Source organism: Podarcis muralis, chromosome 9, assembly GCF_964188315.1.
Source record: "Podarcis muralis chromosome 9, rPodMur119.hap1.1, whole genome shotgun sequence".
In the NCBI taxonomy this organism is placed as follows: domain Eukaryota; kingdom Metazoa; phylum Chordata; class Lepidosauria; order Squamata; family Lacertidae; genus Podarcis; species Podarcis muralis.
Genome location: NC_135663.1, coordinates 1821376 through 1848752, shown reverse-complemented (window position 1 = coordinate 1848752; position 27377 = coordinate 1821376). Strand labels below are relative to the sequence as shown.

The 27377-nt window shown below is 47.9% G+C and overlaps 1 protein-coding gene across 8 annotated transcripts in view; it reads left to right on the top strand.

Annotated features, from left to right (window-relative positions):
- Positions 1–27377, top strand: part of DYSF (dysferlin) — a 187337-nt gene that overhangs the window by 65128 nt on the left and 94832 nt on the right. For all 8 annotated transcript variants that reach the window (XM_077933691.1, XM_077933693.1, XM_077933695.1 and 5 more), the window contains 11 exons: positions 806–983; positions 2123–2247; positions 3537–3643; positions 10171–10363; positions 11249–11404; positions 13454–13585; positions 15933–16099; positions 17052–17166; positions 17897–18002; positions 19010–19152; positions 23123–23296. In XM_077933691.1, coding sequence (XP_077789817.1) covers positions 806–983; positions 2123–2247; positions 3537–3643; positions 10171–10363; positions 11249–11404; positions 13454–13585; positions 15933–16099; positions 17052–17166; positions 17897–18002; positions 19010–19152; positions 23123–23296 — 1596 coding nt within the window. The remainder of the gene's footprint in view (positions 1–805; positions 984–2122; positions 2248–3536; positions 3644–10170; positions 10364–11248; positions 11405–13453; positions 13586–15932; positions 16100–17051; positions 17167–17896; positions 18003–19009; positions 19153–23122; positions 23297–27377) is intronic.

The window sequence follows — 27377 nt, the reverse complement described above, 5'->3', positions numbered from 1 at the left end:
AAAAAGGAAATAGAAGAATCACCCAGAGGTCCCTCTTGAGGCCGGTGGGCCGGGCGCTCGCAGCAGAATCCCAACACAAGGAAAAGACCAAAGTCTTTTGCCTAAAGTTGTTGAAAATCTTGAAAAAAAATGAGGTTTTGGAGCTATTTCTAAGGGGAATCACCCCAAACAGGGGTTGCATTTTCCCAGACATTTCGACAATTTGCACCCAGGCGCTGCTTCTGGCAGCCAGTTTCCGGATATGAAAAGTCTCGTAGCACCTTAAAGACCAGCAGGTCGATTGCGGCATGAGATTTTGAGGAGAAGAGAGTTTTGCAAAAAAGGAAAAGTGACTCCTAAGTTTGATTTAATGATAATTAATCATAATCATATGATCCTTGCGTAGGCCTTCCAGCTTTACATTTCTAATAATAAGAAAACGCAAAAGTGCTTTTGTCTCTGCAGCGACTCTCTTCCCGCTTTCAGGACTAGCTGGCCCTTGGGGAGGTGGATTATTATTATTATTATTATTATTATTATTATTATTATTATTACCAGCATTTCCCCCGAGGAAAGCACAAGGTGGCGTCCATGCTTCTCTTCCCCCCATAATATCCTCGCAACACCAACCGTGCAAGGTAGGGTTAGGCTGAGAGGGAGGTAGCGGCCAGCCCCCCGAGTGGGAATTTGAACCCCGTTCTTCCGGGTTCCACGCCCAGCACTCTAACCACTGCACCGCACTGCCACGCCCCGATTTCTGGGTCTTACAAGAGTCTGGCGGGCCCGATCCATGCCGTCTGTCTCCTTCCTCTTCCCCGCATGGCAGAAGTACCTTCGCCGGAGGAAATACTCTCTCTTTGCCGCCTTCTATTCGGCCACCATGTTGCAGAACGTGGACGATGCCATCCAGTTTGAGGTCAGCGTGGGCAACTATGGCAACAAGTTTGACAGCACCTGCCTCCCTCTGGCCTCCACCACCCAGTACAGCCGGGCCGTGTTTGACGGTAAGGACTAAACAGAACAGACTAAAACAGATTAAAAACTCCTACAAACTTTCTAAGCGTCTGGCTTGTCTTGTCTAAGCAAGAAGGCTTTTAGCAGGTGCCAAAAAGCGGGCAGTGAAGGCGCTTGCTTGGGATCAAGTGGCAGGGAGTTCCAAAGTCAGGTCCTGCTGCAGGGAACGATCAGGTTTTATAGAATTGCTTTATAGAATCGCACAATTGTGCGGTCGGAAGGGTTCCCTGAGGGTCATCTAGTCCAACCCCTGGAATGCAGGCACCACAGCTCAATGGGCCCGGAGAGGCGGCCACCCAACATTTCCATCAAGGAGGAAGAATCTGCCACCTTTGAGGGAGGCCACTCTACTGTCAAACAGTACCAGGGATTCTTTAGCTGTGGTTAACCTGCAGAACTCCCTCCCACTGGAAGTGGACACCATCTCAGACGGCTTTAAAAGAGGATTGGGCAAATTCATGGAGAAGACGGCTATCGATGGCTCCTAGCCGAGATGGCTCTGCTCTGCCCTCCGCAGTCGGAGGCCTCAGTGCTTCCGAATCCCAGTTTCTGGAAACAGCAGGAGGGGAAGAGTGTCGCTCTTGTGTTCGAATCCCGCTTGCCGGTTTCCCGTTAGGATATCTGCTTGGCTCCTGGGAGAAGAGGAAGCTGCACTAGCAGACCCTCCAAGGGCCTCAATTTTCCAGGGACAGTCCGGGATTTACAGAAGCCGTCCCGGTTTCTGATCTGATCCCAGAATGTCCTGATTTCCTTAGGACGCCCCTATTTTCATTGGAGAAATGCTGGAGGGGATGCGGTTATGTGACCCCCCCCCCCAAGCCAAGGACCCCCAAGCTATAAAACCTTCAGAAGACATCGGAAGGCAACCCTGGATAGGGTTTTTTTCTGAAATGTTTAACCTTTTATTATATTTTAATATATGTTAGAAGCTGCCCAGAGTCAAATGGGCGGGGTATCAATAGTAAGATTATTATCACGGAAGAGAACATCCCTATTTTCATTGCAGAAATGTTGGAGGGTGTGGACTAGATGGGCCATTGGCCTGATCTGTCAGAAAGTCAGATATATCTGTGTCTCCATCTCTTTGTCTCACTGGCTGGGGGCTTTTTGGTGTTTTCCATCCCTGTAGGCTGTCAGTATTACTACCTGCCGTGGGGCAACGTGAAACCGGTGGTGGTCCTTTCCTCCTACTGGGAAGACATCAGCCACAGGACCGACGTGCAGAACCGCCTCTGTGGTGCCGCGGACCGGCTGGTGAGTGCCGGAAACGTCTCCGATTAACATGACCCAGAAGCTGTACGCTGGCTCCTTCGGCCAATAAAGCGAGATGAGCACCGCAACCCCAGAGTCGGCCACAACTGGACCTAACCGTCAGGGGTCCCTTTACCTTTAAGGAAAAGTGGGACATTCTGGAATCAAATCAGAAACCGGGACGGCTTCTCTAAATCAGGGACATCCCTGGAAAACAGGGACCCCTGGGAGGGTCTGAGTTTGCCAAGCAGTGCCCCCCTGAGATGCTACCAAGGCCTCCCTCCTGTCAGCAATTGGGCTGCAGCATCCTGCCCTCGCTGCAGCACCAGGGAAGCCCCCCATGGAGCGCATTGCAGCAACCCAGACTTGGGACAACCAGCACATGAGCTGCTGTGGCAAATCTCTCCATGTCCAGGGACAGCCGTAGCTGGTGAAGCAGCCGCTCAAAGGCACTTCCAGCTGTTAATGGAGAAATCTGAGGGCTCCCTTGGACAAAAAACAAGGACACCAGCCAGGAATACCAGAGCAAAACCGCAGCCAGTAGGCTTGGTCTTGATTGAAGACTGTCATGATAGGACTCCCACCTGCCACCAGGTGAAAGAAGATGGAAGCCCCGAACAAAAGAGCCTCCCAAACATTTATTAGCTGCTAATCCCCATGTTACACCCCCCCAAACTACATCACTCATACATCACAGTTATATCATGAAAGGGGAGGTCTGGTGGCAGGAATCTGAGCATCCTGCCCCATGGTTCTCCTTGCCCTACACCAAACACCCATCAAGTGTAACAAAAGAGATATTTACATTTCCCTGTTTCCCAGCCACGTTAATCACACCCTTTGGTCTTCATCTGGGTTTGTTCTTTCTGGAATGGCTACCTGTCTGGCACTCAGGTATCAGGAGGCCAGGAATTATCCCTCAGACAGAGGGGCTGCTGAGTAGCTGATCTCACATGTCTATAGGAATTTCTGAAGTTTTCCCAGTACAGAGATACATTTATCAGTGAATTCTTACATTTGGTATTGTGCAGCAGAGGCCCTTTGAATAGCTAGGAAGAAACTGTGATGAAGTGTTTTGTGGGGACAAGTCACAAAAGCGATTGTACTGATTTTGGTAGTGGGCTGCATGTGCATGATATCTGCTGGAGGGGCAACCCCCCCAACCTATACATAAATTCCTGCAACACAGCCCCCCCCCCGGCTTGTGCACCCACAAGCTGGCAGTCTTGCCTAGTGGTCTGTGTGCATGTGTGACTCCAGTGGTGTCCCCCCCCCCTTTCTCCCCAATGTAGGAAGAGAACTTGGCACTGGTCCAGCTGGCCATCAAAGCCAAGTGCTCCGTGGGCGACCTGGACACCCTTGTCGCACGGCTGATCGATGAGGTCATCGCGGACTGCAGGTAGGGGTCTGTGGGGCCGCCAGCCTCTTTCTGTGGGGTTGTTACGAGCCGGGTTGTTTGGGTTGGAGGGGGTCCCTGGCAGCAAAGAATGCCCTCCTTCTGGCTGGGAGCATCGGCCGAGCCAAGGCACGGATTTGAAAAAGCGATACTTGAGGCAGGTCGTAAATTTCCACTCGGTGGGCTGCCTACCTGAATGGCCTCATTGTGTTTCGGGGCAGACCCTCAATTGGGGGGCGGGGGCAGACAGCCGCCTCCAGTTCACGGCCTCATGACTGGTTCCTAACTCATACCCTCCAACATTTCTCCCAGGAAAACAGGAACGTCCTACTGCAGAATGATAATTTATACCCCTCCCATCTGACTGGGTTTCCCCAGCCACTCTGGTATAAACATAATAAAACATATTTTTTTAAAGCTTCCTTCTACAGGATTGCCTTCAGACGGCTCAGGGGTCAGATAACTCCCTACCCTCCAACATTTCTACCATGGAAATAGGGACGTCCCGTCGCATAATGATAATTGTACTTTTTATACCGCACCCATCTGACAGGGTTGCCCCAGCTGCTCTGGGCTGTTTCCAACATATAGAAAAACATAATAAAACATTAAACATTTTTTTTTTAAACTTCCCTATACAGGGCTGCCTTCAGAACAGAATAGAATAGAATAGAATAGAATAGAATAGAATAGAATAGAATAGAATAGAATAGAATTTATTATTTATACCCTGCCAATCTGGCTGGGTTTCCCCAGCCACTCTGGGCGGCTTCCAACAAAGTATTAAAATACAGTAGTCTGTTAAACATTAAAAGTTTCCCTAAAGAGGGCTGCCTTTAGATGTCTTCTAAAAGTCTGGTAGTTGTTTATCTCTTTGACATCTGATGGGAGGGCGTTCCACAGGGAGGGCGCCACCACCGAGAAGGCCCTCTGCCTGGTTCCCTGTAACTTGGCTTCTCGCAGTGAGGGAACCGCCAGAAGGCCCTCGGAGCTGGACCTCAGTGTCTGGGCAGAACAATGGGGGTGGAGACGCTCCTTCAGGTCTACTGGGCCAAGGCCGTTTAGAACTTTAAAGGTCAGCACCAACACTTTGAATTGTGCTCGGAAACGTACTGGGAGCCAATGTAGGTCTTTCAAGACCTGTGTTATGTGGTCTCAGTGGCTGCTCCCAGTCACCAGTCTAGCTGCCGCATTCTGGATTAGTTGTAGTTTCCGGGTCACCTTCAAAGGTAGCCCCACGTGGAGCGCATTGCAGTAGTCCAAGTGAGAGATAACCAGAGCATGCACCACTCTGGCGAGACAGCCTGCGGGCAGGTAGGGTCTCATCCTGCATACCAGGTGGAGCTGGTAGACAGCTGTCCTGGACACAGAATTGACCTGCACCTCCATGGACAGCTGTGAGTCCAGAATGACTCCCAGGGTGCGCACCTTGTCCTTCAGGGACACAGTGACCCCATTCAGGACCAGGGAGTCCTCCACACCAGCCCGCCTCCTGTCCCCTAAAACAGTACTTCTGTCTTGTCAGGATTCAACCTCAATCTGTCAGCCACCATCCATCCTTCAACCGCCTCCAGACACTCACACAGGACCTTCACTGCCTTCACTGGTTCTGATTTGAAAAAGAGGTGGAGCTGGGTATCATCTGCATATTGATGAACACCCAACCCAAACCCCCTGATGATCTCTCCCAGCAGCTGCATGTAGATGTTGAAAAGCATGGGGGAGAGGACAGAACCCTGAGGCCACCCCCACAGATGACTCGGGGGTCGGATAACTCCATACGTTCCAACATTTCTCCCATGAAAATAGGGACGTCCTAAGGAAATGAGGGATCAAATCAGAAACAAGGATGGCTTCTTAAAATCAGGGGCGTCCCTGGAAAATAGGGACTCTTGGAGGGTCTGCTAACTGGGCATCTATTGCTCGTTCTTGACAGGTTTGCAAGAAAAACCATAAGGACCTGCAAGGATTGTGGTCGTTTCCCCTTTGAAGAGGCAGTGTGCCTTACAAAATTCCCCCCTCTCCCCCCAAAGAGTTCTTGGGTCTTGGGTGCACATTCGTGCCCTGTAGGCTTCTGTGTGTTTAAGGAGTATCACATATTCCAGCATGCAGAGAGAGACTGAGAGAGAAGGGTGTGTGTGTGCTGGTCTCTTGCAACGAAAGGCGTCTTGCATCGCCTGAAAAATTTAACAAAGGTGAAGCAGGCTTTGGTCCATGCAAGCTTATCTCATGGAATCAAAGAATGGTCAAGTGGGAGGGGACCCCAGGGGTCATCCAGTCCAACCCGCTGCAATGCAGGAATCTCAGCTCAAGCATCCCTGACAGATGGCCATTCAACCTCTGCTTATAAACCTCCAAGGAAGGAGAGTCGATCACCTCCTGAGGGAGTCTCTTCCACTGTCAAGCAGCTCTTAACTGCCAGAAAATTCTTCCTAATGTGGAGACAGAATCTCCTTTCTCTTCCTTTGAATCTGTTGGTTTGGGTCCTCCCTTCTGGAGAAGCAGATATGTGTTTCAGATATTTGAAGAGGGCTACAAATGAGCAGAAGGGATAATAATAATAATAATAATAATAATAATAATAATAATAATAAATAAATAATTGATGATGATAATAATAATAATAATAATAAAAATGGTGATAATAAATAAATAAATAAATTGATAATAATAATATTGATAATAAAAATAAAAATAAAATAACTGATGATAATAATAATAAAATTGTTAACAACAACAACTACTTATTACTTATACCCCGTCGATCTGGCCAGGCCTCCTCAGCCAATCCCCACAAAAGGAGATTGTAACTCAACAGAGGTGCTGGACTCTGTCTTCTCAGAGGTTTTGAAGCAGAGCTTGGATAGCCACCTGTCATTGGGTCCAGTCGTGACCGACTCTGGGGTTGCAGCACTCATCTCGCTTTACTGGCCGAGGGAGCCGGCGTACAGCTTCCGGGTCATGTGGCCAGCAGGACTAAGCTGCTTCTGGCAAAGTAGAGCAGCACACAGAAACGCTGTTTACCTTCCCGCTGGAGCGGTACCTATTTATCTACTTGCACTTTGACGTGCTTTCGAACTGCTGGGTGGGCAGGAGCTGTGGGACCGAACAACAGGAGCTCACCCCGTCGCGGGGATTCTAACCGCCCACCTTCCGATCAGCAGGCCCAAGGCTCAGTGGTTTAACCCACAGCGCCACCTGCATCCCCAAACCCTGGATTAGGCAAAAGCTAACTGGGAGCCGCTGGCAAAGTCCAAGGGGCAAAGCTGGAAACGCTCCAGGAACAAATTGCTCGATACGTGGGATGTGTGTCATTGCATCTTTCCAGCTCCTGGTGTGGTGTTTTTTTTGAGCCCCCCAGAAGGAGCTTCTCTTGCTCTCTCTCTCTCTTTGCCCCCCTCATTGATTTCCCCTCACTGATGCAAGACGTGCTTGTTTGCAGAAGGCCCAAGACACCCCCAAGTCTGCTGCGCGTGTGTCATACGTGACCTGGGTCAATTCCCGGGACTTCGCTTTCCCGGAGGGAAGCCTCCTTCCAAGAAAAACTCAATTAAACGGGGGGAGATATCGCTGGCGAAGCTGCCAAGCCGGCGTTTTATGCAGGCTGGGCTCCTGGACTCCCTCTCTCCCCCCCTGCCCTGTGGTCTGTCGCTTCCGCTTGGAATAAATCACTGAGCCACAGCAGCTGTCCTGGGAGAAGCGGAAATGATGTCGTGTCGATGGCAACAGCAGGGAAGGCGGCGGTTGCTCAATGCAGGGTAGTTTTGGTCCAAATAACATGCAATTACTGGACAAAAGATGTCTCAGTGTCCAGAGTTGGCTCCTTTCCATCTTTTCACGGGAGATGGTCTTCGCTTTCAGCTCAAACCTTTGCTAAGTTCTCTTCTCCTTGCAGCTCAGAGCCAGGAGATCCTGGAAGAACTCAGAGGGTGGTTCCTTGACAAATTGTTGCAAGAGGCAGACAGCACTTGGGGGGGAATTAAAGCCTGAAATAAAATTGGAACGAGGCTCCAAGCCCAAAGGCTCCTTTACAACGGAATGGCAGAGCTCTATTACGGACAAAGCTGAAAACAGAGGACCCCCCCCCCTCATTTAATAAAACTTAAAATGTTTGTTGCATTTGATGCAAAGCATAGTCTGGGACGTGGGTGGCGCTGTGGGTTAAACCACAGAACCTAGGACTTGCCAATCAGAAGGTTGGCTGTTTGAATCCCTGCGACAGGGTGAACTCCCATTGCTCAGTCCCTGCTCCTGCCAACCTAGCAGTTCAAAAGCACATCAAAGTGCAAGTAGATAAATAGGTACCGCTCCGGCGGGAAGGTAAACGGCGTTTCCGTGCGCTGCTCTGGTTCGCCAGAAGCGGCTTAGTCCTGCTGGCCACATGACCCGGAAGCTGTACGCCGGCTCCCTCAGCCAATAAAGCGAGATGAACGCTGCAACCCCAGAGTTGGTCACAACTGGACCTAATGGTCAGGGGTCCCTTTAGCTTTACCTATAGTCTGGGATAAGAAGTCCTTTGGCTTTAATTGGACCTGTATCGCCTGAACGCCAGCTTCCGGGTTAGGGTGGGGTATTTCATTTTTTTAAAACTCTATCCTGTTGTTTTATATGTTGAAAGAATTTAATTTGAAAAAAGCACCTGTGGCCTTATCAATCCGAACATGTCTGATCTTGGAAACTAAGCAGAATTATGGTTGGTTAGTACTTGGATGGGAGCTAACTGGTAACACCAGGCGCCATAGGTTCATTTTTTTTTTTTAAAGACTATGAGCCTATGCACATTTACTCGGGAGCAGGGCTGGGGTTTCTGACAGGTATCTGAACAGGATGCTAGGTTAGATGGGTCCCTTTGGACTGATCCAGTTCCAATGCCCTTGTTGTCTTTACCTTCTTGAATCCAATAAGTTGATGGGAATACAGTGGTGCCTCGCAAGACGAAATTAATCCGTTCCGCGAGTCTCTTCGTCTTGCGGTTTTTTCGTCTCCGAAGCACGGCTATTAGCGGCTTAGCGGCTATTAACGGCTTAGCGGCTTAGCGGCTATTAACGGCTTAGCGGCTTTAAGAAAAAGGAAACAAACTCGCAAGAACTCGCAAGACGTTTTGTCTTGCGAAGCAAGCCCATAGGGAAATTTGTATTGTGGAACGACTAAAAAACCGAAAACCCTTTCGTCTAGCGAGTTTTTCGTCTTGCGAGGCATTCGTCTTGCGGGGCACCACTGTAGAACTGTCCTTTGAAATTCACGCTTTTCCAAATTTTGTGATAAAGGAAAGGGTGTATCTAGGCGCATGCAAAGTGCATTTCCAATGGAGGGCAAAGAAAGGAAGATATCAGATAGAGGCATGAAGGGTGGAAAGATTTCAGATTTGTACAGGAAGGCAACCAATTCTACTTTGGTTTGTTCAATCAAAAAGAAATGCTGACTCAAGATGCTTGTAGTCCACCTTTCCAAGCAAAGCTTCTGAAAGTTTCCAGCTTATATGATAAAAAGATCACAATGCAATTCAGAATAATAAGTATCTCAGCACTAAAAGCAAGATAAATGAACACCCCCCCCCTGAGATGCTTGCAAGATGTTCTGCTACAGAGCTCTGGCAGGGAGGAGCACCAACCTATTGCAAATATTAATCTTGCACAGTTTGAAGCAATTGGATGTATAAAAACGGACTCCTTTTGGAAATACGAATTGTCCAGACCCAGAAATATGATGCAAAGATTTACTAACTAAAACTTCTCCCAAACAGGTACAAAACCAAATCAATGGTACATCCAAATGATTCTATGCTTTGCAAAGCATGGGCTCAGCATCTCCTTTAGATATATAATATAATTCCAAACAGAGCTAGATTCAAAAGTCTCTCTCCTTACAGCCTCCATCTGCCTGCATTCCAGCCTGAGACTGTTTCTCCTCGAGAGGCATCATTAGCACATCCTTCTTTGACTTTGCCCAGGAATAAAAGACCAAGACAACTCCCTTCAAAATGGAGATTTGCAATTGAATGCCTTGATCATGTGATCTAAGGTTAAACACTCACATGTAAACTAGCAGAAAACGCTAACAGTTTAGTTTTTTATTTTTTAATATATTTTTATTAGTTTTCAGATTTTTACAAATCTGTCCAAATTACTTTGAGTTATTGAGTTAATTATTAGCCTGCTAAACACTCAGTGAGCTTTCGTGTACCTCAGGGGAATTTTCCAATGTCAAACCTTTCAACAATAAACATGCTGGCATTCTCTTTATAGATCTATCATTTTTATTAAATCTCCAAAAATATTCCCAAACATTTATCATCATATACAGATTCCCCCCCAACACAATTTTCTTCTTCACTTCCTGCCCCCCCTTTCCCTATGTTTGCTTTTGTACTTCTTTTTGCTAGCTGTTTTAAGCACATACAGAAACTCTGCATTTTAGTATGCAATTAAACTGTTATCCTTAACATGTCCTCTCTGGGGTCAGCCTCGCACTGGGAGGTCCTTCTCGGCAAATCCTTGGGGTGATTCCCTCCTGCTCTTTGCCCTCCACAGCCAGCCGCTGGTGGACGTCACCCAGAAGCCAACCAGCACCCATCTGGACAAGTTCCTGTATCGCTTCCGCAGCACCAATCTCAACCAGATTGTCGAGGCGGCTCTGAGGTTGAAGCATGAAGACTCAGACCTGCAGATGGTGCTGGACCAGGCGGAGGACTGGCTCTCCAGGCTGAAATCCATGGCGGAGGAGGTGAGGGCCTTGCCCCGTGTTTGTTCATTTCGTAAAGTTTACACATCACTTGTGTTATTGGGTTTAACACATTTTATGTTACAAGGCACGTTCTAATGGTAGACGAACATTCTAATGACAATTAAGCACATTCAACTGTCAATGGTGAGTTCATGCTCAGGTTTATTATTGTGTTGTCCAGTCTGTTTGGTTCTTATGTTCCTATGAGTGAGCTGTTGTCACTGACAAATGTTGAATAAACTTAGCTGAGGAACTTATACTGCCTTGGGCTTCTGACTTTTTCCGAATATTTAACAACTTGCTTCTATGCAAAGAACCCTCAAAGTGGTTTCCAAAAAAGATAAAACAAGAGGAACGGTCAACAATGATCAAAGGCTTTCGAAAAGTTAAAATAACTTTTGGAAAGTTGAAACCAGTTTTCTAAACATCTGGGCAGGGCCGGATTTAGGTTTGATGAGGCCCTAAGCTACTGAAGATAATGGGGACCTTTATATGTCCAGCTGTCCTTTGTCGACAACAAATTGTCGCTTTTTTGTGTTGAATATACGCTATATGGTAATTTATGGACCCAATAGGTATCTAAAGCCATTGGCACATGTTCCCCTGAAACCAGTCCATGCAGAATGTAGTCACCCTCTTTGCCACTTGGCTTTTCTCACGAGTAGGGTTGCCATACATTCGATTTTCCTGGACATATCCGGAATACTGTGGTTGACAGCAGTGTCCGGGTGAAAATCTGGGAAATGTCTGGGGAAATCCGGTGTATGGCAGCCCATGTCGACAGTGCCATTTTTTTGCCATTTCCCCATAAAAATAGCTTAAAATGCCTTTTTCGTGATCTTGCCCAAAAAGCTCAACAGCTTTGCCCCCAAACCTCTCTTCCAGCCTCAGAACAGCCTGCCAGACGTGGTCATCTGGATGTTGCAGGGCGACCGGCGCGTGGCTTACGCCCGGGTGCCGGCCCACGAGGTCCTCTTTTCCCGGAGCGGGGCCAGTTGTTGCGGCAAAAACTGTGGGAAGCTCCAGACCATTTTCTTGAAGGTAGGCTCTGTCGGCGCCGAAATGTCTTTAAGGAAAAAGAAAAGAAAATCAATTCCTTTTGTGAAATGTTTAGGGCACCGCATTGCAGAAATAATGACCACAACGCGGTTCTGCAAAGAGAGAAAACTGTAAAATGGTTGGGATAAATACACAGTGATACTTTAAAATGTAATGTTACGGAAAATTCTAGTGAGAGGCTGCTCAGTCCCCCAGCTGGTTGGGCAGAGCCCGCGGCTCCCTGCGGAATAAAGGAAGGAGTCCAGCCAACCGGAGCAAATAGCTGTAGACCAAAGTTTATTGCGCAATAGGTTCAAAGAGGAATTTTGAACCCCGAGGATGGGGTGACCAGGACTTTTAAAACTTTCCCACCATATCCCAGAATACAGTTCGTACAGCATCATTGCTACATCACTGTCATGTCACAAAAAGGGAGGGGTAGACAGATCCTGAAGCTTAGGCTCCAGTACTTTGGCCACCTCTTGAGGAGAGAAGGCTCCCTGGAAAAGACCCTGATGTTGGGAAAGATGGAGGGTACAAGGAGAAGGGGATGAGATGGTTGGACAGTGTTCTAGAAGAGACCAGCATGAGTTTGACCAAACTGCAGGAGGCAGTGGAAGACAGGAGTGCCTGGCGTGCTCTGGTCCATGAAGTCAGGAAGAGTCGGACACAACTAAACGACTAAACAACAACAACAGACAGCGGTTACACTAGTTCAACCTTGGCAAACATGTCCTGACACATCTCTTAACACCTCTCAAGTATAAAGGGTAAAGGGACCCCTGACCATTAGGTCCAGTCATGACTGACTCTGGGGTTGCGGCGCTCATCTCGCTTTATTGACCGAGGGAGCCGGCGTACAGCTTCTGGGTCATGTGGCCAGCATGACTAAGCCGCTTCTGGCAAACCAGAGCAGCGCACAGAAACGCCGTTTTCCTCCCTCCAGAGCGGTACCTATTTATCTACTTGCACTTTGACGTGCTTTCGAACTGCTAGGTTGGCAGGAGCTGGGACCGAGCAACACCTCTCAAGTACCTATCGCCAAAGAACAATAAAACTCTTTACATATCCTTGTCCTGGGGCAAGTCCTTTCGACTTGACAGCTCAGGGAAGATATCTAACTTTATAAATTCATATAAAATCAGTAGTTTGACCAATTCTCTTCATTCCAATGCCATTCTGGCCTTAGAGGAAAGGACTCCTTTATCTTTCTCTCCTGCCATAATCCCTCAAGCATGAGGGCACATACACAACACCCCACCCAGGGAGTGCCCAAGAGCTCATCCCCAGTCTTGCCCCAATGATGCTGTACAAACAGTATTCTGGGATATGGTGGGAAAGTTTTAAAAGTCCTTGCCACCCCATCCTTGGGGTTCAAAATTCCTCTTTGAACCTGTTGCGCAATAAACTTTGGTCTACAGTTCTTTGCTCCGGTTGGCTGGACTCCTTCCTTTATTCCGCAGGAACCTGCAGGCTCTGCCCGACCAGCTGGGGGACTGAGCAGCCTCGCACCTAGATTTTTCTACAACAGTACCAAAAGTTAAAATACTGAAACAGGTTCAAATTCTGATAAGCAATAAATAGGTTTCATTTGGAAATGCAGTAAGAAAATTATAAACATAAGGAACTGCAGAAAGAGTGGGAGGGGAGTGTAAATACGATATATGTAAAAACTTGATTTTTAAGAGTGCTTTGCTTTTTGTTTGTTGTAAAATGAAAATTATAAATAATAGATATCTAATTCTTGCCAACTTCCTTAGTATCTTTGGTAGGCTTGTCTAAAGAGGAATGTTTTTAGCTGGTGCCCTAAAGAGTACCTATGTTGATATCAATTGGCAGGGAGTTCCCAAGGTTAGGCACAACCAAACGAAATGATTGGGTTCTTACAAAGGCAGAGCGGCTGTTCCTTGACACCCCAAAATAGGGATGGGATGGGACTCGGGGTGGGGGGGGTGGGCAGTGGGACTTTTGGCAAGAGCTGTGATCCAGCCGTCGCCCGGGAAGGCCAGAGGGATCCTGGGTTTTGACGGCTTCTTCCCGGTTTTGTCTCAGTGTCCTCAAGGAGAGGTGATGGGGCCCAGGATCCCGGCCCAGATCCGGGTGCAACTGTGGCTGGGGCTGACCGTGGACGAGAAGGAATTCAACAAGTCGGCCGAGGGGAGGCTCTCGGTCTTCGCGGAAACGGTGAGCCAAATCCTCTTTGGGTTGTGCTAGGTTTGGACTTCGTGGAGTCATAGAATGGCAGAGTTGGAAGGGAATCACAAACCCTCCAAGCTCCTCTATTTTCCAGGGACAGCCCCGGATTTACAGAAGCCATCCCGGTTTCTGATTTGATTCCGGAATGTCCTGCTTTTCCTTAGTACATCCCTATATTCATCAGAGAAATGTTGGAGGGTCTGGAGTCATGCGACCCCCGAGCCAAGGAGATAAGGAACTAGACAACCTTTACAAGACACCAGAAGGCAGCCCTTTGCGTGGCAAGTTCCCGCCTCCCCCCAGTGGAAATAAAGACACGTGACACAATTATTAAGGTTAATGGGCAAAATAAGGTCACAACTTTATTGGTTACAGGGGATGAGCGGTATTGGCTTAGGCATTGGTCCTAACCGACTATATCTGACTTCAGCCCATCGGCTTGAAGTCCTGGAAGGGTTAACCACCAGTAGGGGGAGTCCTGCTGATACACATCAATTAGGAACTCCCCCAGGGTCACCGATAGGGGGCGTGCCTTAGGCTCTCACCTCCTTAGGCTTCGGACAGGGCCACGCCCCCCAGAATCCTTTACCGGACTACCCTTCAATATGTGGGGCAGGTGATGGTGCTACCTCCCTTCTTCCATCTACAGAGCAATACCAATGCCTAACCACCAATACCCAGAAAGCTGTGATGATTTGCTACAAGGTAGGCGAAAATCAAATGGCTGGTGCCAATTTGCCAAGTAGAAAAATTCCTACCAGGCCCCTCAACGGCGACCAACCAAGGTCCATAGCAAGGTCAAGGAACGAAAACCTTAAAGGAACAGGAACATCTGGTAGGCAGAAAGAGAGGGAGATCCCCAGCCACGTCTGCCTTAAATAGGGCAGGCTATGCCCACAGAGCCAGCTGATTGGCTGGCCAGGGGGTGACGCGGTCGGGGATTCCCCCCAATCGTGTGGGGGCTCCAGCCACCGTGTGTGTGGTGGGGCTGTGAAGCCCGCAACCCCACCTCCTCCGAAGGGCAGAAGTGGCTTTATAGTTTTATTATGTTTTTATATATGTTGAAAGCTGACTGGGCAACCGAGTCAGATGGGCAGAGTAGTAATAATAATAATAATAATGATAATAATAAGGACTGGATGTCCCTATTTTCATTGGAGAAATGTTGGAGGGTCTGGAATCACAGCTGAGGAACCTCTGACCGATAGCTGTCTGACCTCTGCTTAAATAATTCCAAGAAGGGGAGAGCCTACTACATTCCCTGTCTACTGTTGAATACTTCTTCTTGTCAGAAAGGTTTTTTTAAGTCACAATCTCCTTTCTTTTTTTTTTGCCTTTGAAAAACCTTTGCAGCCAAAACTCATTTTTATTTACACCTAATTAAAATATCCTTCTGTTTGTGCATCCACGCGGCTTGTTTTCAAAGGAGATCTTTAGTCCCCTCCCCGCTTGTAGCCCTTCAGCTGAAATGGAGAATTACGCTTTTAGTCCTCAGGATTACAAGGGGGTCTTTGTAGCCCTCGATCAGGGCAAGTCCATGTTTCCTTGACTTCTACCGTCAGACAGACAGATGCATAAAATACATGGAATCACCCGGAGGTGTTTTGGGGAAGATTGTTGCAGACACTTACCTGCAAGGAAGTCCCAGGGAACTGAGTGGGATGCCCCTAAACAGCCTCAGCTCAGTATACCTGAAGGAGCATCTCCACCCCCATCGTTCAGCCTAGACACTGAGGTCCAGCGCCGAGGGCCTTCTGGCAGTTCCCTCACTGCGAGAAGCCAAGTTACAGGGAACCAGGCAGAGGGCCTTCTCGGTGGTGGCGCCTGGCCTGTGGAACGCCCTCCCTTTCGATGTCAAAGAGAACAACAACTACCTGACCTTTAGAAGACATCTGAAGGCAGCCCTGTTCAGGGAAGTTTTTAATGAATGACATTTTAATGTATTTTTAATCTTTGTTGGAAGCCGCCCAGAGTGGCTGTGGAAGCCCAGCCAGGTGGGCGGGGTACAAATAATAAATTATTATCATCCTTTCAGGAGTTTTTGAACAGTGAAACATACAAAAGCAAAGCTTTTTGGCCAATGAAGCAAACACATCCCTCTCCTATGATACACAGCATCCAAGGGCAACTCAATGACACAAAGGCACATTTTCTATCAGCTTAGACTTTCCCCTCTTGCAATAACGCCAGTGTTTCACAGGGTTTCCTCTGTGTGTGTGTGTGTGTAGGGGTGTGTGTGTCAGGGTCTGTCCTCTTTGGGGATTCCCTCACCCTTTTCCTTGCTTCTTCTCCGTTAAAACACTTTCCCCTTCCTCCTTTCTGTTTCCCGTCTCAGTATGAAAACCAGACCAAGCTGGCCTTGGTTGGGAACTGGGGTACCACCGGCTTGACCTACCCCAAGTACTCGGATGTCACCGGGAAGATTAAGCTGCCAAAGGACAGTTTCAGACCCTCCACTGGCTGGGCCTGGGCTGGAGACTGGTTCGTCAGCCCCGAGAAGACGTGAGTACAAAGAATCGGGGGGGTTGTCAAGTTGGAAGGGACCCCTGGGGTCATCTAGTCCAACCCCCCGCAATGCAGGAATCTCAGCTAAAGCATCCCTGACAGATGACCATCCAACCTCTGCTTAGAAACCTCCAAGGAAGGAGAGACCACTACCTTGCAAGGGAGACCGAATGAATTTTATTATTTTGGTCACAGACCAGTTCCAGCCCACATACAATAAATATCAAATATCATAAAACACCATAGGGGTACGTTTGCATTTGCAATTAGTTATAACAGGGACAATACAGATATAGCAACAGTTAAAAATATATATAAATTAAAACTTAGTCACTAACATATAACCTAAAATTATCATTTAAAACCTTAATCGTTATGATAGCACAGCTGGTTCCCTAAGTTTTATGGCAATCCTACAGAATTTGGTTACCCTTAACATGATCTCAGGATCCTTGTCCTCTGCCAGGGATTTTAGACATTGAAGTTCAGATTCATTTGGAAATTTTTGCGTAATAAATACCGAGCGTATATCCCCGTAGAAACGACAGTTTCTACCTCCATCAAGCCACGGGGCAGACTCGTTCCGCTTATAGTTTACCCTCAGATCTGCCCTAGCAAGGGAGACTGTTCCATTGTCAAAGAGCTCTTAATGTTCTTCTTGATGTTGAGTCAGAATCTTCTTTCTTGTTGTTTGAAGCCATGGGTTCGAGTCCTACGCTCCAGAGCAGGAGAAAACAAGCTTGTTCCTTCTTCCGTTCAATGGCCCTTGAGATAAGATAGTTTGAGAATTATCAGCTGTTAGGCCCTCTGCTGATCTTGCTTAGCGCCAGTGGAATTTTCCAATGGTACCCCGCTAGCAATACACATACGGAGCTATTTTTGGTGTCAATGCACAGCCAAACAATGATACTTACCACTCCCCGTCGTCTCTCCATCCCACCCAACACAGGTTGCTGTACGATGTGGATGCTGGGCACATGAGCTTCGTGGAGGAAGTCTTCGAGAATCAAGTGCGCCTTCCGGGCGGTCAGTGGATCCACATGGCGGAGGCCTACACCGACGTGGTGAGGATCCCCCTGTTGGGATGCTTCTGTAGAAACTGGCTCCGTTGCGTGGGAATGTTCAGGGATGCAGGAGAGGATATATTGTTTTGATTATAGCCTTTCCAACTTGTGATAACAAGGTCACAATTTAGCAGAGTAACATTCGCCTTTTTAAACTTGCAGCGGATGCGTTTGCTCAGGCTCGCTAAAGCCTCTATAATAACTGTTCTGGTATTTTCCCCTTATTCCCTCATAAAAGATAAGACACAACACAGTCTTCTATAAAAGTATTAAAAGGTTTACTCACACATCATTCTGTTCACAATAGGATCCCAGAAGGCAGACTTATCTTAGGAAAGTAACATATACCTAAAAACTATCTCATAAGAAGACAGTCCCTTTGTCCTCTCTTGGAGAGCATCTTTGGCTAAGCAGATGTTGCTTCTTTGATGCATGTAGTCAAAAGGAGAGAAATGGCTGCCCTGTGCTTTTGCTGTTACCTGCACAGGTGAGGCCATGCCCACCTCTAGTCACATGCAGAGGAAGTCTGTCCCAGCCCAGAAGGAAACAGGAAGTTTACCTGCTGGCTGGACAAACATTCCTCCCCATGTGTAAACATGTTCACTCTAGGAATGTTGTACTTGACTGCTCTTGTGTTTCACATCCCACATGTTGGTTTAGGGGAGCTTTCCACAACCGCCACCCTTCGGAAAAGGACTGGGTTTCACGGGCTCCCTCTCTTCTTTTCCAGAATGGGGAGAAAGTCCTGTCTAAGGATGAGATCGAATGTCCGATGGGATGGAAATGGGAAGACGTGGAATGGGACACGGATCTCAACAGAGCAGTCGATGAGAGAGGTATTTTGGAGGGGGGGGATCCCTGTTTCCTTTAAATCTCCTTTACTCTGTCCTCCATGGCAATCGTCCCTTGGTGGGCAAAACCTCCTCTTGGATATTCAATCTTCCTGGGGTTTGGTTGCCCTCAAGTCAGCAAACTCATCTGGTGGGCTTTGGCCGGTGCAGATGTTCCAAGCGCAGTTCCACACGCTAAACCTTTTGAAATCTGACACGTCGGGGCCCATTTCCAAGATACTGCCCCTGTGTTTTCACCCTACGGAGATTGCCAAGTGCGAAACGGTCCTGCTTGCCTGCTTAAGAGGTCAGGTGTTCCTTCTGGCCACTTCCATGCCCCCCTTTTATGTCTTTTTAAAGATAAATAAATAAATGTTTACATGTTTTATTTAAGCATATTTACAAACAAAAAAACAGACAAACAATAAGGTACACACACTTAACCCCCAAAACCAAAAAGAGTAAAGGGAAAGGGTAAGAAAGAAACATGGATGACGTACCACACCCATTTGACTCCCCTCCACTAGTACTTGTCATATTTAAGTTTTTATTTACATGGCATATCATTTATCGCTCTAATTACTTCATTTATAGTACTGTTATGGTATAATATCAAGCCACCTTACAAGCTTAGTCTAAACATATCAGCATGTTTGTTCATATATTCTTCGAACCATAACCATTGTGCCCTTAATTTCTGGTGTGTTTGATATTTTTAGTGAATTTTGCCAGTTCTATAAACTCTGTTAGTTTAATTAACCAATCCTCTTTTGTAGGTATGTGAATTCCTTTCCAGTTCTTTGCAAGGAGTATTCTGGCTGCTGCGATTGCATACAGTAATAGTTTTCTCCTATCTTGTGCTACCTCCTTTCCAAATCTGCTCAGCAAGAATTGTTTTGGGTTTTTCTCCTATAGATATTCTGAGCATCATTTTTAATTCTACAGGAATGCAGCTCCAATTTTTATTTTTTATTTTTTACTTTTTTGCATCCCTTATCTGTCTTGTCTCCAAGGGTGGGAATACGGCTTGACCATCCCGCCAGACCACAGGCCGAAGTCCTGGGTGCCGGCGGAGAAAATGTACCACACGAACCGGCGCAGGAGATGGGTGAGGCTTCGCAGGAGGGACTTGGCGCAGAGGGAAGCTGTGAAGAAGGTACATCTTTTTTGGGGGGTGAGGTTGTGGGTGCAAGAAAAGGGAGAGCATGCCAAGCCAAGCGGACTGTCTCACCAGAGTGGTGCATGCTCTGGTTATCTCCCGCTTGGACTACTGCAATGCGCTCTACGTGGGGCTACCTTTGAAGGTGACCCGGAAACTACAACTAATCCAGAATGTGGCAGCTAGACAGGTGACTGGGAGCAGCCACCGAGATCACATAACACCGGTCCTGAAAGACCTACATTGGCTCCCAGTACGTTTCCGAGCACAATTCAAAGTGTTGGTGTTGACCTTTAAAGCCCTAAACGGTCTGAGCCCAGTATACCTGAAGGAGCGTCTCCACCCCCATCGTTCAGCCCGGACACTGAGGTGCAGCTCCAAGGGCCTTCTGGCAGTTCCCTCACTGCAAGAAATGAGGTTACTGGGAACCAGGCAGCGGGCCTTCTCGGTAGTGGCACCCGCCCTGTGGAATGCCCTCCCATCAGATGTCAAAGAGATAAACAACTACCTGACATTTAGAAGACATCTGAAGGCAGCCCTGTTTAGGAAAGTTTTTAATGTGTGACATTTTAATGTATTTTTAATCTTTGTTTGAAGCCGCCCAGAGTGGCTGTGGAAGCCCAGCCAGATTGGTGGGGTACAAATAATAAATTATTATTATTATTATTATTGAATCATAGAATGGTAGAGTCGGAAGGGACCCCAAAGGCCATTTAGGCCAACCCCTTGCGATGCAGGAATCTCAACCAGATCACCCACGACAGGTGGCCACACAACTGCTGCTTAAAAAACCTCTCTTGCTTGCTGGACAATGTCAGCACTGACAGGCAGCAAGCAATGGCTCTCCAGGATTTCAGACAGGACATTCCCTTTCTTTTCTTTTCTTTTCTTTTCTTTTCTTTTCTTTTCTTTTCTTTTCTTTTCTTTTCTTTTCTTTTCTTTTCTTTTCTTTTCTTTTCTTTTCTCCCCCTTTTCTTCTTTTTGGTAAATTTATTTTTTTGGGTTTTTCAAATTAAAATTTTACAATAACATATCAATATACAATATAAAAACAAGATTCCACAGAATCTCCTGGACTTCCTTCCTCCCCTTTGTGGATCCTATTGTTAATCATTTCCTCCTGCATCTTTTATAATCAAGTCTTTTATTATTATTATTTTATTATTATTATTTAGAAGACATCTGAAGGCAGCCCTGTTTAGGGAAGCTTTAAATGTTTAACAGACTACTGTATTTTAATACTTTGTTGGAAGCCGCCCAGAATGCCTGGGGAAACCCAGCCAGAAGGGCGGGGTATAAATAATAAATTATAATTATTATTACATCTCCATTGTGTCCAAAGTTCACCATTAAACTACAAGTGACATTCCAATCCCACTAACGATTTTAACTGTTTACAATGGTTTTTAAGACAGATTATAAATTTCCCCAATTCCTTATTAAAAATTTGGTCTTCCTGATTTCTGATTCTTCTGGTCATATCTGCTCATTTCGGCATCATCCATCAACTTAATCTGCCATTCTTGTCTGGCAGGGACCTTATCGTCTTTCCATCTCTGGGCTAATAGCAACCGCGCAGTCGTGGTCGCGTACAGTCGTGGTCGCGTACAGTCGTGGTCGCGTACATAAATAGCCCCCGAACTTTTATTAGCTGCTAATCCCCATGTTACACCCCCCCCAACTACATCACTCACACATCAATGGTTACATCATGAAAGGGGAGGTCTGGTGGCAGTAATCTAAGCATCCTGGACCCTGCCCCATGGTTCTCCTTGCCCTCCACCAAACACCCATCTAGTGTAACAAAAAAGATCTTTACATTTCCCTGTTTCCCAGCCAAGTTAATCACACCCTTTTGTCTTCATCTGGGTTTGTTCTTTCTGGAATGGCTACCTGTCTGGCACTCAGGTATCAGGATGCCAGGAATTATCACTCAGGCAGAGAAGCTGCTGAGTAGCTGAGCTCACATGTCTATACGAATTTCTGAAGTTTTCCCAGTGAGCCAGTACAGAGATCCATTTATCAGTGAATTCTTACATTTGGTATCGTGCAGCAAGGCCCTTTGAATAGAAACTGTGATGAAGTATTTTGTGGGGACAAGTCACAAAAGTCACAAAAGCGATTGTGCTGATTTTGGTAGTGGGCTGCATGTGCATGATATCTGCTGGAGGGGCAACCCCCCCCCCTATACATAAATTCTTGCAACAGTATGGTAAACCTGTTGATGACTGTTAACGACTGCAATTAGTCCTACAGGAAAAAGCAAGGGACTTTTCCTAGGAGGTGAGGATCAGTTAGTTGGACTTGCTTGAGCTCTTCTCTAGGGGTCTCCCTTGCACAGCAAATCCACCAGCGCAGAGAGGGAAACCCCCATAAGTTTTATTTGCTGCTTTTAAACCTTTAAAGCGAAAGAGACGCATGAAGAAGGTGGGGAAGAGGGGCTAGGAAGATGCAGGTGGAGACTCAGCGCTGTGGGATGCAATTTCCTGGTCCAGATTACCTGTTTTTTTAAAAAAAATTCTGAAAGGCCCTCATTCCATGAAAGATTCACAAAGGGCTTATCCACAGTCACTTTTCCTCTGCCATTTCCAGGCACACTCGGCACCCGAAAGCTGTGTCTCTGTGCTCTCTTGTTTTAAGCTAGGGAGTTTTCCCTGCAAAAACCCGCTCTTTAAAGCGGAATCGGAGCAAATGGCCGGGGAATACCCCATTTGTTGCTTTTCAGGTTGACAGAGCAGGCTTTTGCAGGGATAGCCCCAGGGCAAAAAGGAAAAACGGGGCACTCGAGTACGCTGCTTTGAAATGCAGAACTGCACCTGGACAAAAAGTCTCAGGCTGGGGTGCCAACTGGAATAAAATGGGGGGGGGGAGGAGGTATGCTCCACCCCACATAATTGATCATAAGATACAAAACACACACTATTTGAATGGCAAAAAAGTTTGGGGGGCACCAGTCCCCTCAAATGTTTTATGGGGGGGGGGAACGAAGGGACCTGGGACCCTAGGAATTCTCCCACTACCAGTGGCAGGGTTTGTCTCTCCTATGTCAGCTGGCTGAAGAATGGGCTGACTCTGAGGACGTGCACAGACGCGCCGCTGCGGGTTGCGGACGCTGCGGGTTATGAACGTGCATCCTGCACGGATCACATTCACAACCTGAGAGTCCACTGTATATCATTTCCCAGTGAGCTTTAACCTTACTACAATACCACCACATATGATGATGATGATAATAATAATAATAATTTATATCCCGCCCTCCCCAGCCGAAGCCGGGCTCAGAGCGGCTAACAACAGTAAAATGATACAACATTCTAAAATCATTTCATTATAAAAACAGTTCAAATCAGATTAATGGCAACCATTGGGCTAGAGTTCTGTGAGGATTACAGAAGGAGGGGGTCAGACTGTGCCTTTGCCTGGCGGAACAGCTCCGTCTTGCAAGCCCTGCAGAAAGATGTCAAGTCCCGCAGGGCCCTTGTCTCTTGTGACAGAGCGTTCCACCATGTCGGGGCCACATTCGAAAAAGCCCTGGCTCTGGTTGAGGCCAGCCTAACTTCTCTGTGGCCCGGGACCTCCAAAGTGTTTTGTTTGAAGATCGTAAGTTCCTCCGTGGGACATACCAGGAGAGGCGGTCCCGTAGGTACGGGGGTCCTAGGCCGTATAGGGCTTTAAAGGTTAAAACCAGCACCTTAAACCTGATCCTGTACTCCACCGGGAGCCAGTGCAGCTGGTATAGCACCGGGTGAATGTGATCCTGCAGCGAAGACCCCGTAAGGAGCCTCGCCGCAGCATTCTGCACCCGCTGGAGTTTCTGGGTCAGTCTCAAGGGCAGCCCCATGTAGAGCGAGTTACAATAATCCAGTCTGGAGGTGACCGTCGCGTGGATCAGAGTGGCCAGATCAGGGCGAGAGAGGTAAGGAGCCAACTGCTTAGCTTAGCACCTTATTTCCCTTCTTTCCCGCAGTATAAACAGGAGGAGCTGGAAGGAGAAGGCTGGGAATACGCCTCGCTCTTTGGCTGGAAGTTCCACCTGAAGTACTGCAAGACCGACTCCTTCCGCCGCAGGCGCTGGAGACGTCGGATGGAGCCCCTCGAGCAAACGGGCGCCGCGGCCGTCTTTGCCCTGGAAGGGGCCCTGGTAGGCTCCCCATATTCTTCCTTTCTGGGTGGGGGGGCTCAGCGCCGCCTGTTCAGCTGTGAGTCGGTAGAACGGGGTGCATGAGGAGCAGGGCTTGCACCACCACCGCCTCTTGCCACTGCGCACTGGCCCCAACCCCAGCGGTGTGCAAAGCGAAGACCCTTGAGGGAAGCATGCCCATATACCGTATTTTTTGCTCTATAAGACGCACTTTTCCCCTCCTGAAAAGTAAGGGGAAATGTGTGTGTGGCTGATGGAGCAAATGCAGGCGGGAGGCTCTGCTCAGCTCTCCCTGTAAAGAGCCGCACACACGCTCCGCGCACTCTTTAAAGGGAGTGCGGCTCTTGGGGGAGTCTTCCTCCCGCTGCCTGGGAGAGGCTGCACACAACTATCCCATAAGCCAGGACAGCTGCGCAGCAATCCCTCTTGCTGTTCTGGCTTCTGGGATTCAGAATATTTTTTTTCCTTGTTTTCCTCCTACAAAAACTAGGTGCGTCTTATGGTCTGGTGCGTCTTATAGAGTGAAAAATACGGTATGCGCTTGCAGGCCAGGAAGATGTTTTAGGCCTGTGAGGCTGTGCTCAGCCGCCTTCAGATGGGGGCTGACAATTGGCGCAACATTTGATGCTCTCGTTCTACTGGTCCACAATAGAAAGTGTCCTTTCATACTGCATCACGGTGTGGTATGCTCGTTTGACATCATCTGATAGGAAGTGCCTACAGAGGGTGGTGAATACAGCACAAGATATTATGGGCTGTCCCGTGAATCCGCTGGATGAAATAGCGGAAGAACGTAGAGAGCCAGTGTGGTGTAGTGGTTAAGAGCAGTAGTCCCATAATCTGGTGAACCGGGTTCGCGTCTCCGCTCCTCCACATGCAGCTGCTGGGTGACCTTGGGCCAGTCACACTTCTTTGAAGTCTCTCAGCCCCACTCACCCCACAGAGTGTTTGTTGTGGGGGAGGAAGGGAAAGGAGAATGTTAGCCGCTTTGTGAGACTCCTTAAAGGGAGTGAAAGGCTGGATATCAAATCCAAACTCTTCTTCTTCTTCTTCTGCCTCAGGAAAGTGAGGAAAATCCTCATGGATGATTCACACCCTGGCTGGCACTTTCTTGATCTCCTGCCCTGAAAGTGAAAGGGCCAATGTCCTAATGCTGTTATTCAGATCTACGGTGTGCCCCCATTTGGAACAGGGTGTGCTGTGTTCGGGTCACCTTGCCTCCAAAAGGATCTTGTTGAGTTGGAAAGGCCACACAAACAGAAAGCCAAAATAAGAGGGACGTCCCATTCCATCATGAAAATTTTACTCTTTATACACCACCCAGCCCGACTGGGTTGCCCCAGCCATGCTGGGCAGCTACCAACATATAGAAAAAACATAATAAAACATTAACCTCCCTCTACAGGATTGCCTTCAGACAGCTCAGGGGTGGGATAACTCCATACCCTTCAACATATATCCAGCAAAAATAGGGACACCCTAAGGAAAAGTAGGACATTTCAGGATCAAATCTGGAGGGAGTGATGCTTCTGAATGGTGGTTGCTAGAAACTGCAGGAAGGGACAGTGCTACTGGGTTCAGATACTGCTTGCTGGTCTCCCAAAACGGGCCTCTGATTGGCCTCTTTTGGTGGACCTTGGGGTCTCAAACTTCATAGATGCCCCGTGCGATGTTAAAATTTGGTGCCGCCCCCTCACCTTTCATTCTGCTTCAACCAGAGGCAGGACCTTTTCAACACTGGCCCCGACTTGGTGGAACGCTCTGTCTCATGAGACCAGGGCCCTGCGGGATCTGATTTCTTTCCACAGGGCCTGTAAGACAGAGTTGTTCTGCCTGGCCTTTGGCTTGGAATCCACTTGATCCCCTCCCCCTCTTTCCTTTTTCCTTTTTCCTTCTGTGATGGAACTCCTACTTGGGGACTTCCCTGGCTTTTTTCTGGCCCACGTAGGACCAGTCTGCCTTGGTGATGACTTGACGTTTTTATCCCCCCAAAAGTTTTTGATTTGAGTTTCCACTGAAAGGAGGCTACATTTTAATGTTTAAATGTTTTAATGTTGTATTTTAATCTTGTTTTTTAAGTTGTATTTCGATCAATTCTTTTATATCAGGTGTTAGCCACCCTGAGCCTAGTCTTGGCTGGGGAGGGTGGGGTATATAAAAATTTTATTATTATTATGGCACCCCCGATGCTCTGTGTCCCGTGCAACCAAACCTCTCACTCCCCCCCAAATCCTCCTTCTGGCTGGACCAGATGGCCCCCCTCTGGCCTGATCCTGCAGACTCTTCTGAGGTCCTTATGGCATTAACCTCTGGCAGACCACTGGGCCAACTTGGCCCCCTCCAACTAGCTCAAACTACAACTCCCACCAGCGCCGCCTAGGAGTCGTAGTGCCGCACAGTCTGACTGTAGCGGTTTGGCCCGGGCTCTGCCAGGCTGCACCTTGGCATCGGCCCACGAGGTGCCAAGTTCAAGGCCTGTGTCCTTCTGCAGCCGGCCCCGCTTGGGATGACCTCATCCCAGGGAGTCACAGACACCTGTCCAGGGCTGTTTTCCTAGCTGCTTTAAATGCTGCCGAAATCAAGGCCGCTGTTCGCCTGCCTGGCTGGGAGCCTCGCTGTCAACCTCTCCCCCAAAGCTGCCCCTCACCGGCTCCCCCTTCCCACATTTATTTTCTTAACTAATATGCTGGCTTTCTTAAGACATTGGATTTCATAATCTCTTGGCTTTTCAAGGAGCTAATGGGAACCAAAGGACTCGCAGCACAAAGACGCTATTATATTTCCCCCTCCCTCTACCCTAGGATTTTCCTTATTTTTTGCTACATTTCGTCCTTTCCTTCTTTCTTGACATTTGGAGTACGTTTTAAACAAGTTAATATATAAAATGTAGTCATGTGGTTGTTTTTTTTTTTTAAAGGGTGGTTTTTTCCTCCTTTCCCCCCTCTTTGGTATATTCTTCTTCGCCTTGAGACCTAGCCAAGTTTCCTTTACCATATGACTGTGACTGCACACTCTGCGTCCCTCAAAATGTGGTTCTGAAGGAGGTGGGCTTCATGGCCTCTGCCTGCCCCACAAGATGCCCTCTGGGAAGTCTAATCTGGTGCGGAGATTTTCGTTCTTCTTGCTCTACTTCTTGCCCCTTTTCTTCCTCTTAAGAAGACCCCTGCAGGATCAGGCCAGGGGCCCATCCGGTCCAGGCTCCTGTTCTCACGGTGGCCATGCAGATACAGCAATGGGAAACCCCAAGCCAGGAGCACAAGAACACTCTCCGACTCCATGGAAAACCCAGGTCCCATTTGTTCCAATTCAGTGACGAATAGCGGGTTTCCCCGGGAAAGCAGACAAACAAACAAACAAACAAGCAAGCCAACCAAAAACCCACTCAGACAGAGACCTCGAAAGCACTGACCTGTGCCTTGAAAATGTGGCACAAAGGGATGAGCCCAGACTCATCTTTTCTCTAAACTAAAAGCTCCCCAACACTGCAATCTTCTCTCACAGGGTAGCAGACCCTCCAAAGGTCCCTGTTTTCCAGAGACACCCCTGATTTAGAGAAGCTGTCTCGGTTTCTGCTTTGATGTCCCACTTTTCCTTAAAGGTAAAGCGACCCCTTGACCGTTAGGTCCAGTCGTGGCTGACTCTGGGGTTGTGGCGCTCATCTTGCTTTATTGGCCGAGGGAGCTGGTGTACAGCTTCTGGGTCATGTGGCCAGCAGGACTAAGCCACTTCTGGAAAGCATGACTAAGCCGCTTCTGGAAACGCTGTTTACCTTCCCGCTGGAGCAGTATCTATTTATCTACTTGCACATTGATGTGCTTTTGAACTGCTAGGTTGGCAGGAGCAGGGACCGAGCAACGGGAGCTCACCCCGTCGCGGGGATTCGAACCGCCGACCTTCGGATTGGCAAGTCCTAGGCTCTGTGGTTTAACCCACAGCACCACCCGTGTCCCAACTTTCCTTAGGACGTCCATATTTTCATTGGGGAAATGTTGGAGGGCATGGCGTTACCTGACCTGTCTGAAGGCAACCCTGCAGAGGGATGTTAATGTTTTAGTATATTTTTATATAGAGTCGTAGCTTG